Below are 16384 nucleotides of genomic sequence, written 5' to 3'. Positions count from 1 at the left end.
CTTTAGATTCGTAATCAGCGACCTCGAAAACCCTAGAATATCAATTCTCATAGAAATCAAAAGACGTTTTCACATTTTGATCAGCTTTTCGGCAAAATAGGCAACGTGTCTTATTTCTGTATTAAATTGTTTCTGGATTTCATAAATCGAGAAAAAGAGAAATTTAATAAAAATTGTAGAATATTGATAGGAGGGTCAAAAGATGTCCATGAAGTTAATATAGGGTTATCTTATATTATTTATAAACTATTTGAGATATTTTAATATAAAGTCCACTTTACGACATTAATCGTGGAACACAATGTCATCCAAATGACAGCCTCGGCTTCTTTTCACGAGCTTGACCAATTTTTTATTATACTATTACATAATTGGGATTCTGTTTCATTAATGACGGCTATAATATTGTTTTTAGCTCGTCAATCGTTTATGGTTCATTGACATAAGCTTTACTTTCTAAAAAAAACGAAAAAGTCTAACGAAATCAGGCGTCGAAGACAAGCTCGAATAAAACTTGTATAACCATAATAATTTTCAATAATTTGTACACGTTGTTGCACAGTGTAGCGTTCCACGACGATTTGTTTATGTTTAATGATGACGTGTGTGAAATGTAACAGAGAACAAAAGTGACACTCAATTTGGATAATCCTATAGTTTTGCAATAAACAGAAATTACGATTATTTCGTTGGTTTTCAAGATACTAGAGACGAGAATGATCTTCGCGAAGAACGCAACAGCGAAACGACGATCAAGAAGTTTAATACACTCGCTTAGCCTGAAGCCAGTCAATTGACTTTTCAACGCATTGTCCCGTTCGATGAAAGGAAGCAGTTCCCTAACAATTTTCTCTTTCATTTTTCTTTTTTCAAATTGCATCTTCGTTAAGTGGCGTCCCAGTGTGACAGGATCGAGCGAGGTAGAACATCCCCCTCGTCGAGCCAGGACTTTAATTGCAGATCCGACAAAGGGTCTGATCCTTCGGCATGAGTCGCGACTTCTTTTCAAGCGTCAGAAAGCTGTCAGCCGCTGACGCCTTTACTACAAAATGTATTCCACACCGAAGGAGACACGCTGTAAGTCGCCAGTTTAAATCTCGCCTCACCGTTCTACATCCCGAGCGTAGCTTTGCCGTTTCGCAACCGGTTTCCGGGTTGACTGCGGCCACGTGCTCACAATGAATCGTGATTGGCCACCGGGTGTGGATAAATATTTTCGATCACGCGAGGATGCGTTCCCAGAAAAAAGAAAAATAATTGAACCGTTCTTCTGCACGCAGAATAATTCAACGACCCAACTGTCACGACGCACCGACGATAAATATTCTTTTTACAATTTTCAATTTACCTCCTAACAAACGAAATTAGAATTATTGGGCGGATATGTAATAAATATCTGCAAGGTATCGCGTTTTCAAATAATTGCGAACAATCGTCAGTATAATGAGGCACTTAAAACATCGTAATAACTTACATTATTATCGTAATAATAATTATTAGTCGAAATAAGAATTTAACGACTCGGCTCGTTCATCAATTTCTTCGGCCTCGGTACTCGCGAAAAGATCGTTTATTTTTTCAGAAACGAAAGGTCAATGGCGATCGTTTAAGAAACAATAAACAACGCGAATCATATAAACGACCATTTGCTGGAATTTCACGTTTCAGAAAAAACGTTATTGCGAGCACTTGGGTTCGACAGAGAGGGCCAAGCCTTCCGACGACTTCTCAGCGTCAATTAATGCTCTTAATTACATGCTTACCAGAAGTCCATTCACTCTTAATTACCGCATCGATACCAACGCGTACCAGCTCGCAGCTCGACGTATTAAAGAATTCACTCGACAGATAATATTTATGTGGAACGGGAGTGATAATTTTTATCGAGCGATATTATTTTTACCAAACGAATTACGCTTCGCCATAGAGCGAGTAATTAAATATGCAGCGTATATTAATGTTTCGAACGTCGAGAGCTTCGGTTCTGCATGCAAATCCCCGTCGAATTACACGAATTGATAAGCAACGGCAAAATTAATTATGCAACGACGGTATAATACATTATTCTACCGTTGATAGGCAATCATAAATCTGTCCAAACAACGAATGAAATTTTATTAAATCGTCAGCACAAGTAAAAACGTTTAATTAGCATTTGTTCGAATACATTTTAATTCAAAATTTTAATTTATTACTATATTTCCGCACAGATATGTAGTATTTGTGACTACAGACGCGTTGAACGCTGGCCCAGAAACGTTAAATATGTCATCGGGATACTTATCTCAACGCAATTTACTCTGTGGAGGTAGCTTATCATATTTATGAGCTATTCGAAAGCCGAGCTTTACTCGTAACTTCAAAATTTCTTGTAGGGAGATTTTTTTTGTTACAGATACAGTGGAAATATTACTTTGAAGAGCAACATATCAACAGAAAGCTATTTTGCCTGTTACCACTTTCACTAATGAAGAGGAACTGCATAAAACATTCTGTACGTTTATGTAACTCGTTACTTCAAGAATATATGATTCCATGGCCCACGAAAATAATATAATTTGGAACGAAGGCTGAGATTTATTATTTGTCGACACTCACGGTTCCGTGAAGTTAGTCAATTATTATTATAAAATAAATATTTAATAAAAACTGATAGATAGAGAATTTTGTATTTAATTTTAGAATTTAAATGAATGAAATTTCAGAGAGTGGTTCGAAATTCTAAATTTCAGTATTACGAATACGAATACTTTGCAAGTTCTGTTAATATTTAATCGTAAATTCGAAGAATTGACAAGTCTTGCGTTGCTTCACGATCGATAAATCGATTACAACGAGCGTTATTCTCGGTTCACGATATTTTCCTAAAAGTCTACTTACAGATAGATATTTTACTGCCACTCGATGAGGAGTCTTTCGTAAAACGCCAACGATTCATTTCCTCCCTTCGAGCATGTCTATGTTATCGAGAAATCTATCCAAATCGAAATCGACATGTTTCGAGAAAATTACAACGATCATCAGTGTCGTGAAAGTTGATAATTGATTCATTAAATCGAATATCCCTCAATGAATTATTATTGATATTATCGCTACATTTTTCTTACTTGGTGACAGAGAAACTTACGATACGTTTATCTAGTCACATAAGTCACACAATTCTCGAGCCAATCTGCTATCTTTTTAAGAAAAGTCATAATTTTCAATTAAAAGAAGGATAATATGAATTAATTTTTATAATGCCAATTTGAAATATTAAGCTATTTTATTATATTTACAATTTGAAATATTAAGACTCGATATAGAGTACTGAAATAAGAAATGTATTTTAAAGCTCTACCACAGTGTACTAAAATTAGATGAAAAGCTACAAGTAAAAATGATTAATAGAGTAGTTACAGCACGGCTGTGAGAAGCGATTAAAATTCCAGAATATGGGAGAGACAAGTAAAAAGTTTGCAGGCGTTTAAAAACCAAAAACTAAACAACTTACGTGCTGCAGTTTTCTAACGTTACTTGTTTGGTTATTTTCGCGTAAGGCATGCAGCATGCAAAAACTCCAATTCCATTATAATTATAAGCTTCGGTTTAATGTTCTGCTACACCGGAATAAATTTAATAATACGTTCTATTATAGAAAGTGCCAACGAAGAATACAACGCGAATGCTAATCATCGACCTCCGCCATTATTTCTAAACCATCTGCTGAAGTTGGTTAGTTATTAGTTATTATAACCTTCGTTCCCTTAAATCGCTATAGATTGGTGGACATAATATACGTTAAAAAATAATAACTGAAAAGACAACAAACGATATAGTTTATTTCGATTCTACTTCTCATTTGCACGTGAACACTGGAATTTTACAATATTTCACCAGCAGTAATGGCGCGCAGAACCTTACATTATTTACCAGAAATTACAACCAGGAAAAATTCTACCGTTACATAATTTCCCTCGCATTTACCTGTGTGTTGTGACCATATTCCGACTTACGTGAGCAAATTGAACTCGAATTACAAGCACTTACAATGCTTAATGCTGCATTCAACGCGTGTCGATCTGTTCATGCTCGCAGTTCAAGCAAAGCAACCATAGGTTGGACGGTGTACGCGATCTTATCTCACCAATCACTGCGATCTTATTTACATTCACTGACACCGCGGACTCTATTAATTAACACTGCTACGAGGATGCTGGGCGTAATTATCCCTGTAACGGAACACTACGATCCTTGCGCCAATTTCCTTTAAAAAAAAAATACTGCCCTTTTTATCGTACCAACTGCACTTGTGCAAGGTTTATTTAAAATAATTGAACAGGTGAAAATATCCCAAGTTTTATATTAGCTGTGTTCGATATTGCTGCTTTTTTTCGTATCTCTTTCGTTATCTTACAAGGAAATTTCTAGGAACAAGATTCAGCGTTAATCAATTCTTGAATATTTTAGTAAAAGAATATATCATCCGCTGGTGGTCCAGATTATCTGAGAATATTCAAGTCTATTATTTATAATGAACCGTGCAATGCCTTAAAAATCACCTGCTTTTCAAACGAACTTTTATAAAAGAATATTTTAGTACAAGAATATATCTCCGTCCACTGGTGGTCCAGATTTTCCGAGGATATTCCAGTCTTTTATCTATAATTAACTGTAGAACTGCCTTAAAAATCACCTGCTATTCAAATGAATTTTAATAAATTTCTACATCTACTAAATCTTTTGTAACTTTATCATTTTTGCAAATTTTACTTGAATATTTCAAGGGGTTATTCTTACCCCCGCCCCTCCCTAAGCATTCAAAAGAGATAAACAAACAAATTTCGATTGTTTCAATCCGTTACAATGATTTTCCCCCTTAAGATAATTAAACAGATGAAAATATCCCAAGTTTGATACTAGCTACGCGTACCGTCCAGAAGGTCGTTAAACTTTTCTTTTTCTCTTCACTTTCGTTACTTTACGAGGAAATTGCCCGGAAGAAGATTCCGACTCGCAGAAAAGCGAGAGGCGTTCATCAATCCTTGCCGACAATTTCATTACACGCGTCGCGAAATGGTGAAAAATTGAGGGTCCATAAATTAGTGGCCACTTGGCGAACGAACCGCGGGAACGGATCTCAGGAGCCAGTGTTAATTAATAATTGGCCGTCGTCCCGGGGAACGGGCAAAAGGAGGAACTGTCCGGTTTTTGTCCCGCGGACGATCCACCGGGCGCAAGAAAGGAATATCGTCGGTTCTCTGACCGTAGTTGGCATGTGGAAGAGAAGAACACATCGCTCTGTGACTGCCTTAAACAGCCTTGGCCTTAGCCTTAACTTCAGCCTATCGGTTTAACGCGCAGCCTTCGTTCCCTCCAAGGAAAAACCGGCCATGTTTTATTCGACCGTGGCGGTAAACGGAACGGGCTGAACCGATTGTTGCGCGTGCTGGCGCTAATAAGCGCAAGCTATTAATTGCGGGAAGAAACAGAACCCGTCCACGAAATTGCGATAGAGGAGGATAATGGCCGGGGGATACGACGGGGGCTAGTTGGAAACTTGAGTTACAATATCGTACGTACCGCAGCAATTACTTTGTTGATTGACGCGGGAATACAAAACATCGCGGGGGGAACTAGTTGCGTGCCTCAACAAATGCCTCGAGTATGAGACAAGCGTGTGGAACAGGGAACGGTCGATCGCATTCCTCTGGATCGTGTCCAGCGCGAAATGAACCTCAATTTTCGACTCGAACGGTGAAATTTTCCCGATTTTTTCGCTGAAGCGAATGTCGAACGAAAGCTCGAGCTCGAAAAATAACGGCAAAAGAATGTATCTTCGTTCACTAGTGGACCAGATTTTATTTATAATTAACTGTAGAAATGCCTTTAAAATCACCTGCTATTCAAACGAATTTTAATAAAAGAATATTTTAGTACAAGAATATTCTTCATCCACTGATGATTCATATTTTCTGAGAGTATTCCACTCTTTTATTTATAATTAATTATAGAATTATCTTAAAAATTATCTGTTATTCAAATTAATGTTAATACTAGTGAAAAATAGTTTTCTATGCTTAACCCTTAAGTGGATTATTGGGGCTGCTGTGGGCCCCCGCAAGTTTAAACTAATAATTGCTTAATATATGTAAATGTAATTATTTGAAAATTTATGTAATCCTCCATTAGTTCATTATTTTCTAAATACTTTAAGGGAAAGTGGATTTTCATTTGCCATTTTGGTAAAAATCAATATTAAGTAAGATTATTCAGTTGTGATGGAGAGTCCACTTAAGGATTAAATTTTCTCTTTCCTGTATATTAGAAAATACCTTTTCAGCAGTTTCTTAGATCAGATATTAATACTTATAAACTCACTTCCGTCGTTGGAAAGTTATGTATTATTATTTTTTCCATGAATATCATTGTCCTATCTTCTGAATAATAAGTAATGAAATTGATTTTGAGACGTTAATTTTATGACTGATTTCTCCAAATTGTATTCTATTTGCGTGTATTTCACACGTATAAATTAAGACGTGAAATTTCTGTTCGTCATTTTGTAAACATTATCTAGAATAACACATTACGTAATACATCGGAACTGAAAAATGCAATTACTTTCTTCAAATTTACTTTCATTGCTTACAATTTACAAGCATAACTGCTATAATAAAATTATAAAAATCTTTAAAAAGTCGGCGATGCTATAGTTGTGCTCCACAGTATAGTGGTGACGGGGGTTCGCGAATTATTCATGGGGCCAACGAAAGAATTGTCGCGACGAACAGGACCGATAGCGACCAACAGACTCTCGCACGCTTTCTACGTGTGCCGTAAAATTAGGAGCAGTTATCTTTTGCCGGGCGTTTCCGGTTCTCCGGCGAGTGGCGCCTCGAGGAAACGAGGGGAGAGAAAAAAAAAAGAGGAACGGAGAGCGCGAGTAGGCGCCCGATCCCCAAGGTGCAATTTCGGATGAGTGGGCGGCCTCGCGAAGGCGAGGAAAAAGAATAGAAATGAAAGTGGTTGAACGACCCAACCGAGCAATCGAACGAGCATTTTTTATTCTGTTCGTTGCGTTCAATCTTCGCGATGCCCTCCGATCACGCCACAAGGTGCCACATTCCGCACTGACGCTCTTCACTTTCAAATCCTACTAGGGTTTCTTAGAAATCTGGAATACCGGTCTACTGGATGAACAATTTCTTATTAGTTCGAGCACATTACTCTTTAGGGAACTCCAACAACGAATAGAGAACCTCTCTAGTTTGTGATTCAAAGCACTCACACTGTTACTGGATCTCTGATATCACACTTTTTGGAAAAAAACGTGCTTCTACAGTGGATTTAATAATCAAGCAATGAAATATTGGTTTGGTAACTACGTAACTGTGGATTTCACTGATAGATGGATTTAGTTGAATTGTTAAGTATTTGTATGTATTCGAAACGTCAAACCTATATTGAACACGAACTGTACGGATTCTCCGATAGAATGGAACGGTAAATATACTCTCACTCAATTACAATAATGCTTTCAGCCGTCCAAGATAGAAATTAAAGTCTCTCGATAGATCAATAATAGGAAGTGTGCACCAGAAATGTCTTTCGGTCATTCTGTGTTTGACAGAGTATTTTGGTCGTTAGATAAAATTGCAATCACTACGAGAAAAATTATGGTAAAGTTGTCACTGGCACCCATTTTATAGATTCCATACAATATAAATAATATATAAATAAGAAATGAATGAAGACAAGACATTATTAAATAAAGTTATTTCATTCCATGAAAAAAATTGTTTTTTATTTTATTAAAATTCTTATTCTCAAGCTTTGTATTCTCGATTGCATCGAACCAATTTATTTATTTACTTATACTGAAAGTTTTGCCTAGTACGTCGTTCCAGGGATTATACAGAGAGTTCGACCACCCATGGGAAAAAATTTTAACAGGAGATTCTGGAGGCCAAAATAAGACGAAAATCAAGAATACCAATTTGTTGATCGAGGCTTCGTTAAAAAGTTATTAACGTTTAAAGTTCCGTCTGTAGAAGAGCAATCTGCGAACAGCTGCTAGTGGTTCTCACTCAGCATGAGTCGACAGCCTTACAATTTCCTGAGTGAGAACCACTAACAGCTATTCGCAGATTGCCGTTCTACCGTTGGAACTTTAAATGTTAATAACTTTTCAACGAAGCCTAAATGAACAAATTGGTATTTTTGATTTTCGTTTTATTTTGGCCTGCAGAATCTCCTGTTAAAATTTTTCCCAGGGGTGGCTGAACACCCTGTATATTCTGTTCGATTACTCCGAAACCAGTGTTCGAGATAAACGCAACACGCGTATTCAGGACGAACTAAAAGCGTTAGAAACTTAATAGTTTCTTTTAGCAACAAATTGGAGGTTCTGCTTGGATATCCTCTATTTTTCTACGATATCGTTCGTTATCGTCGTTCTTTCCCATTCCTCTGGGCAAATTATAAATCACCGAAGTAACTGTGCTCGCTACGAGCACTTCCTCTGACATCTTGATTGCGAATAAACGAAAGACAGACACGCGGATGCTACGGTACCATCAATCGTCGCAAATGCTCGCATACCGAACTCCGCGAGTACTCGCCATTATGGATAAAAAGCACACTACCGCGGATTCCCGATGTCTTTGAAGCACTGGATGCCATTGATTTTCATATTCGTCATTCCTTCGATTCGAAATTTCGATTTTACACGAACCAGACAATATTCCAATTAAATATAGAAATGACAAAATGACTATCGTAAATATGGAGAATGAAAGCTACCTCATATTTCAAACACACTTTATCTACTATAAAATAAGAAGCTATAACAATCGTAACATTATATAAACCATTTAAATCACAAATAACAAATTAATGAGATGTTGTTTACTTTGGAAGAAATAAATGCTTACAGACAAATGGACACTGTATAATGTTAAGTATATTGTTGTCTACATAATACGTAGGGTATATAATTATAATAGTCGTTTCGTTAGAATATTTTACTAAAGTTTATAATCTGCCTAGAATATTTTCGAACCCGTTTGCTGATCAAACAAACGCAATTATAATAGTGTGAGAAAGACCATCAGCATCTGGCAAGACTTCCTGTCGCACGACGATGCCTATTTATGAACCGTGCCTCTACGAGTTTTACGCACAAGCAGCCCCCCTTCGTTGCTCTCACCCACCTTCCACTTCCGGTGGATTCGAATAAAAAGCAACGCGTGATTTCGTACAGAACGAACGGGCCACCTTGTCTCTTCACCAAACTAGCTCGACTACGCTCGGGAACAAAAAATACACCCTTTGATAATTTTTCAATCTTCACCCAACATCTTTATCAACAATTCACCAACTCAATAATTCTTGTTCGATCGAAATTCCTGACTAGAAATATAGGAAAAGGTGCTTAATATTTATCAGAGAAATAACGACTATAGAAATGGTTATAGTTTCAACATTTTCTACTAGCTTTTTATGTTCATTAAGACCGATCTGGTTCCAGTTTCTAAATATCTTATTTTAGATCGTACTTTTGAAAATAAAATATTTTATTTGTTGTGACAGAATTAACACACAGTATATGCTTAAATAAGTAATATATTTAATACAACAGGAAATATATAAATATGAACGAGCGCATGTTAGCTGTTGCAGCTCGAGATGCCAACCAAACAACAACCGAGTAACGTCGTGTGAACGCATCTCAAAGACGAAAGAAACAAAACATTCAACGACATGAACAACGCCCATCTCGACGGTCTATTTAAATTAAACACATATAGATCGCTTTCTCACACCCCCTCTATCGATATGTGTTCTAAATTAACTAAAACTAAACTTTATTTTTAACATAAGCTCAACATTTCAATACAACGTTCGTGTTTCGCTCTACTTAACGCCTTGGTAAGGATATCGGCTAACATAGAATCTGTGCTTAAATAGTGTATGATTATTTCGTTATTTTCCACCAACTCACGCGTAAAATGAAATCTAATATCAATATGTTTACTTCTCTTATGGAAAACAGCATTTTTTGACAGTTCAATAGCGCTTTGGTTATCGCAATAAACATCAACGGGATCACTTATTAGTTTTTTTAAAATCCATGTGATTTAGCAATCTTTTAATGTAGACAATTTCTCGCGACACTTCAGCAAGAGCAGCGTATTCAGCCTCCATCGTAGATAGAGCGACTGACGATTGCTTTACGCTTTTCCAACTTATTGGACCGCTAGATAGCACTAGTAGATTTCCCGTGCACGACCTTCGATCGTCGGTGTCTCCTGCCCAGTCTGAGTCCGAATATGCTTTTAATTTTTCGTTACTTTTTACGTAAGTAATGCAATATTTCGATGTCGCTTTAAGATAGCGAAGTACACGTTTCGCGAGGATCCAGTGCATTTTTCCTGGGTTGAGGCAAAAACGACTTAATGTCGCGGCTGCAAAGGCGATATCAGGACGCGTGGCATTTGCGAGATAAATTAGCGCTCCAATCAATTCCCGGTACGGTGTATGTTTCATCTCGTGTATTTCTTCAGGCGTCTGAGGGCACATCTCCATTGTAATTTTTGTATTTGATTCGATTGGCGTTGACACACTTTTTGCTTCTTGCATACCGAATCTTTCAATCGTCTCTTCAATGTATCGCTCCTGGGATAGCCGAATTTTTCCTACTTCTCCATCGCGTTTAATGCTAATCCCTAATACATTCCTCGCTGGTCCTAGATCTTCCATTTTAAACATTAATTTCAACTTAGACTTAATTGCTTCGAGTTCTTCTATTTTTCTAGACGACAAAATTAAATCGTCGACGTAAATAATAAGAATTACACGGTTTTCTCCCGCTCCGAACACATATACGCATGGATCTGCAATTGTGCGCCTACCTCCACTACTTAATATAAAATTATCTAACTTTTTATACCACTGGCGCCCGGATTGTTTCAAACCATATAATGGTCTTAATAATTTACACACTTTCTCTTCACGTCCTTGACTAACAAACAATTCCGGCTGCTCCATATATACTTCTTCAATTAGTTCGCCCTGTATATATGCTGCCACAACATCCATTTGATGAACGTGCATTTCCTCTTGCACAGATGCAGCGAGTAGGGTGCGAATAGTCTCATACCTAGCCACCGGAGCAAATACTTCAGTATAATCAATACCAAATTTTTGTGTGTGTCCACGCGCAACAAGTCTGGCCTTGTATTTTTCAATTTCCCCTTCTGGAGTCATTTTCTTTTTAAAAACCCATCTGCTCGTCAAGACTTTTTTATCTGTTGGTCTGGGTACGAGTTCCCATGTTTTATTTCTTAGCAAATTTTCATACTCACTTTCCATTGCTTCTAGTCACGCTTTTTTGTCTGACCGACTTAAAACGTCTGACACAAATATCGGGTCGAAATCTTCAACGTTGCTTTGTTGATATATTTTTCTAGGTCTTCCTGTTTGGCCCGTTCTCTCAATCTTTGGGCGACCTGGCCCATGTTTTGCCACACGATTCTGTGTTTCATCCATCTTACCATCATCCAATGGTTGGTTAGATTCTAGGTTTTCATCATCTTTTTCTGGCGACTCAGGATTCTTATCATCTCGTTCCTCGATAGTAGGATCGGGAATAATAAATAATTCGTTTTGCTGTCTTTTACCTGTAAGTATTTCAAAAAATTTAATATCTCGAGCTTTAATTACCTTCCTCGTACCTCTTTGCCACAAACGGTATGCCTTTGACTCTTCTGAGTATCCTACTAATATGTACTCATCGCCCTTTGGCTGAAATTTACCCCTATTTGGTCCCTTATATAATGCAATTGCTTTGCTTCCAATAATTCGTAAAAACCCTACGTACGGTTTCCGTCGTGTCCATGCCTCATATGGAGTTATTCCATCAAGCGCCTTTGTTGCACTTCTATTCCTTAAATATGTCGCTGTATTAATGGCTTCGGCCCACAGAGAGTCAGGTAAACTAGCTTGTGTCATAATACACCTCGCCATCTCCACTAGCGTGCGGTTAGCGCGTTCCGCCACGCCGTTTTGCTGTGGCGTGTACTCGACACTTAATTGATGGACGATTCCCTCTTCTTTAAGAAAGTTTTTAAAATCCTTTGAAAGATACTCTTTCGCATTATCCGTGCGAATTTTCTTGATTTTACGACCCGTTAGTCTTTCAGCTTTTCTTTTAAAATCTTTAAACGCTTGGAGTATGTCCGATCGGTTCCTAAGCACTACTGTTTGAGTATATCGCGAATAGTCATCAATGAACGTTAAAAAATATCTCGCGCCCCCGAGAGATTCGCATTTCATAGGCCCGCAAATGTCTGAGTGAACTAAATCGAGTGGCCCTTTCTCGCGATTTTCGGATCTTTTAAACGGTAGTACATGAATTTTACATTTCGCGCAAATTTCACAATTTAAATTAGTAGATAGTGTCGCAAAATTCATACCATCGACCATTTTGCCATCTTTCATATTTTTCAGATCGTTAAAATTAATATGTCCGTATCTTTCATGCCATCTTATTAATTTTTCATTAATATCAGAGCTTGTTTGCATCGCACGTTCATTTTTTTCGTCTACGATATATAACTGATCACGCTTTATGGCTGTCAACACCTTTACATTATTTTTATTTCTAACCGTCGCGCGATCTTTTTCGAACGTCACTGTATAGCCGCGATCTGTGGCACGAGAAACTGACAAAAGGTTATTCCGTAAACTCGGTACATACAACGTGTCCTCTAACTTAATAGATTTTGGCGAGTATCTACCTGTTTTCGCATTTAAATTTACATTACCTATACCGGTTGATTCTACCCATTGATCGGCGGCTGTATACACCTTGTATTGCTCATCATTGTTTACAGTCTCGAATTTATTTCGCTCGTTACACATATGCCTTGTCGCGCCACTATCTAGGCACCATACACTCGACCTTTTAACCGGTTCCGTATTGTACGCAATCGCAGTCATCGCTTCGCTTAAATAATACGAATTTTCACGTTTCTCGATTGATTTTGATCTACATTCTATAGTTTTATGTCCGTATCGCCCGCAACTGAAACACTTACCATTAAACTTTCGCGGCTTCGCTTTATAGTCTTTCGCGTACGCTCGTGTATATTTTTTCCGATCGAAATTGTCCTTTACATGTAACGCATCACTTTTGTTTTCTCTCTCACCTGACTTCACATCGCGTTCATTCTGTCTAGCCTCTTCTTCCTTTATCTTCGCCATAAGATTATCCAATGTAGGTATATCGTCCCGCGATTCAATTGCGATGCTGAAGTTTTCAAATTCCCTCGGTAACGAAATCAGCAGCATTATGGACAATAATTCGTCCGAAATTTGAATACCGGCTTCCCTGACTTGATCTGCTTTTTCAGAAAACTCGTTTAAATATTGAACAATAGTCGTACCTGGTTTTCTTTCCATTCGTAGAAGTTCTTTGCAGAGAGTCGCCTTCCTCACTGGCCCACGAGATTCAAAGACAATTTTCAACTTGTCCCATGCTTCCTTTGATGTATTCGTTTTTTTTATGTGAAGAAGCTGACCATGCATAACACTTAAATTTATCAACGCCAAAGCCTTTCCGTCCTTTCTTAACCATTCTTGAGGGTTTTCAACAGGTTTTACTTCACTACCGTCGACGTATTGCCATAAGTCGTTATACGTTAATATGCTTCTCATCTGTATCTTCCACAAATCATAATTGTGCTCCTTTAACTTCTCGATGCTCGAGAACATACTAGATGCAGCCATATTCCAGTACGAATTTTTACGTATTAAACACTTCGACACTTATTTTTTCCTTTATATTACTTAAGAGGCATGTCTGGGCCCATAACCTGACAGAATTAACACACAGTATATGCTTAAATAAGTAATATATTTAATACAACAGGAAATATATAAATATGAACGAGCGCATGTTAGCTGTTGCAGCTCGAGATGCCAACCAAACAACAACCGAGTAACGTCGTGTGAACGCATCTCAAAGACGAAAGAAACAAAACATTCAACGACATGAACAACGCCCATCTCGACGGTCTATTTAAATTAAACACATATAGATCGCTTTCTCACATGTTGGAAAGATTCTTCAATATAGTATTTAAAGCGTACTAAAAATGTTATTTAATTGATTATCAGCAAATAAATTATTTTTTTTAACCCGAGTATAAAATTATGTTTCTCTATGACTAAAATAAATAAATTTAATTTGCAAGTATCGGTCAGTGGGTTGACAGTATTTTCCAAATAAATTAATATATTAATCTGGCGTGAACCAGTCTTTATTTTCTTCACCCCGAGTATAAAATCAAGTATTTCTTCCTGACTAAAATAAATAAATTTAATTTGCAAGTATCAGTCAGAGGTTTGACAGTATTTTCCAAATAAATTAATATACTAATCCGGCGCGAACGAACCCGTCAGAAGCGTCGTAGTACTTTTGCACGTTGTAAATTTCTTTGCAATAATTTTATTTAATTGCAGCCTGCCGAAAAGTAGAACGATGGAAAAGCAAGCAGGTTCAACACCTCGAATGACGAAGCGGTTCTGATATAACACAACCCGACGCGGGGACACATCTTCGAGGCGTATCTCGTGTTAATTGCACTGTACTCTCATGGTATACCTTGATGACACTCGCAGGTAGTTGTCAGAACGTGTTTCACTTCCGGGTTCTAGCTTCGTCTTTCTCCCGCTGCATTTCAAGCGAAATCCTCTCCGATGGCAGTGCCATAAAGGAAGTTCGTCCAAAAAAAAAATTCACGATATATTATTAAGCATAAGATGGACTAACTACGGACAAGATCATATTAACCGTACTTCGAGTTAACGGAATTTTAAACGACGTTAATAAATATTATCCACGAGATATTAAAAGCAACGGTATTAGGAGGCCGATTACTAAATTATACTGCCCTTTAAATACACTTGTCTCACGACATTTTCAAAATAATAATGTACCATTCATTTTAAATAAAGTTTCTTTTAAAAATTCTAATGTTTTTCGCACGATTTAACGTTGTTCTTTGTTCTTCATTTTTTATAAGATCGTAGATTTATTGTACTATTCCATAAAAAAGAGTCGAGGGTTTAATATCGAAATTACATGCCTGTTTTCGGTTCTGTTTACTTCGAAACGAACAATAAAATCGCAGGAATCCATTAGCCGACTGCATTGTGAGTCGAAAAAATGAAGATATTCGACCACCAACGTAAACAAGGATTACAGCACACGAACCCTGCCACTGGGCGGTAAATCCCATAAATCATTTAGGCTCAGAATGTAGCCAGACGACACGAATACCGGGACAAATCTATTTGAGATCTATGTGAATACTGAAAACAAACATACATTTTTAATGAAAACAAACAGGCTATATTTCCGATAAAAATTTCTATCGACTCTAATTACGATTTTTTATAATATGTTACACGTTCAAACATAATACTGCTCTTGTAACCAGTAGTCAGTAATAAAGGCATATTGTTCATTTTTTGTTTGTACGATGCATAAGCTATTATATTATAGCTTTTTTATTTTGTTCCATACAATTTTACCTATATAATAACATATAATATTCTCTATTAGGGGAAATTAAAGTTCACACTTATATTATAATAGTTAAAATTGTATGGAACAAAGTAAAAAATTTAATGTAAGAATAAAACGATTTTTCAACAAGCGTCGCTTTTAATTTCCTCTAATCGAGAAAACCGGTTAGTCAATTTAGTAATAATATACATTTTTAATTTTATTACCCAGATTCAGATTTGAAAACGAGGTCTAAAATTGCATTTTCCTCAAAATTTACTATTTAATATTTAATAACGTTCTAAGTATCGCAGAGTTTCACGATAATCCCTTAAACATTCAAACCGCGTTTGACGCGAGCAAGAGAGATGCAAATGAACGGACATTAAGGCCTCGGAACAGCATGTCGCGGTTCTTGACGTTGTAATGAAAGCTGTGCAAGAACAAAAGGGACAAAAGTAATCTAGACAATCACTGTCAGCGACCCTTCTCCATTTTCACATTTTATCGTCAAGGTAATTCACCCAGCGGACAGCGCATAAACGTTTTCGTTCTGCCGATTCAATTGTTTTCACTCTTCCGTTAATTCGAACTATCCGCACCGATCATCGTCGTTCGAGAGAAACAATTAAAGGCCGATGTGCAAATTAAACACCGTGGGAGTCTCGGAGTCGAGCATTAAAGCACCAAATCGAAAAGTCGCGAATAATTAAATCGATAGAAAACGTTCGAACAGGGTATACATACTCGTATAGTCTCGAGCGACCATTCATTTTACCTTAAGCGTGGGCGAGCCCTTGTGGTGCACGTAATCAACCATGATTCTCT

At 37.2% G+C, this 16384-nt stretch overlaps 1 protein-coding gene across 1 annotated transcript in view; it reads right to left on the bottom strand.

Annotated features, from left to right (window-relative positions):
- LOC122403219 (laminin subunit alpha-1) overlaps positions 1-13773 on the bottom strand; it is a 215255-nt gene extending 201482 nt beyond the window's left edge. The window contains exons 1-3 of the mRNA XM_043406591.1: positions 11718-13773; positions 11384-11663; positions 10896-11299 (exon numbers count right to left, since the gene is read on the bottom strand). Of these exons, the coding sequence (XP_043262526.1) occupies positions 10896-11299; positions 11384-11663; positions 11718-13773 (2740 nt within the window). The remainder of the gene's footprint in view (positions 1-10895; positions 11300-11383; positions 11664-11717) is intronic.
- Between the last annotated feature and the right edge of the window lie 2611 nt (positions 13774-16384).

The sequence above is a fragment of the Colletes gigas genome, unplaced genomic scaffold (assembly GCF_013123115.1).
Source record: "Colletes gigas isolate AHSC1104 unplaced genomic scaffold, ASM1312311v1 Colletes_gigas_Sc00047, whole genome shotgun sequence".
Taxonomy (NCBI): domain Eukaryota; kingdom Metazoa; phylum Arthropoda; class Insecta; order Hymenoptera; family Colletidae; genus Colletes; species Colletes gigas.
This window is presented reverse-complemented; position numbering and strand designations above follow the sequence as displayed.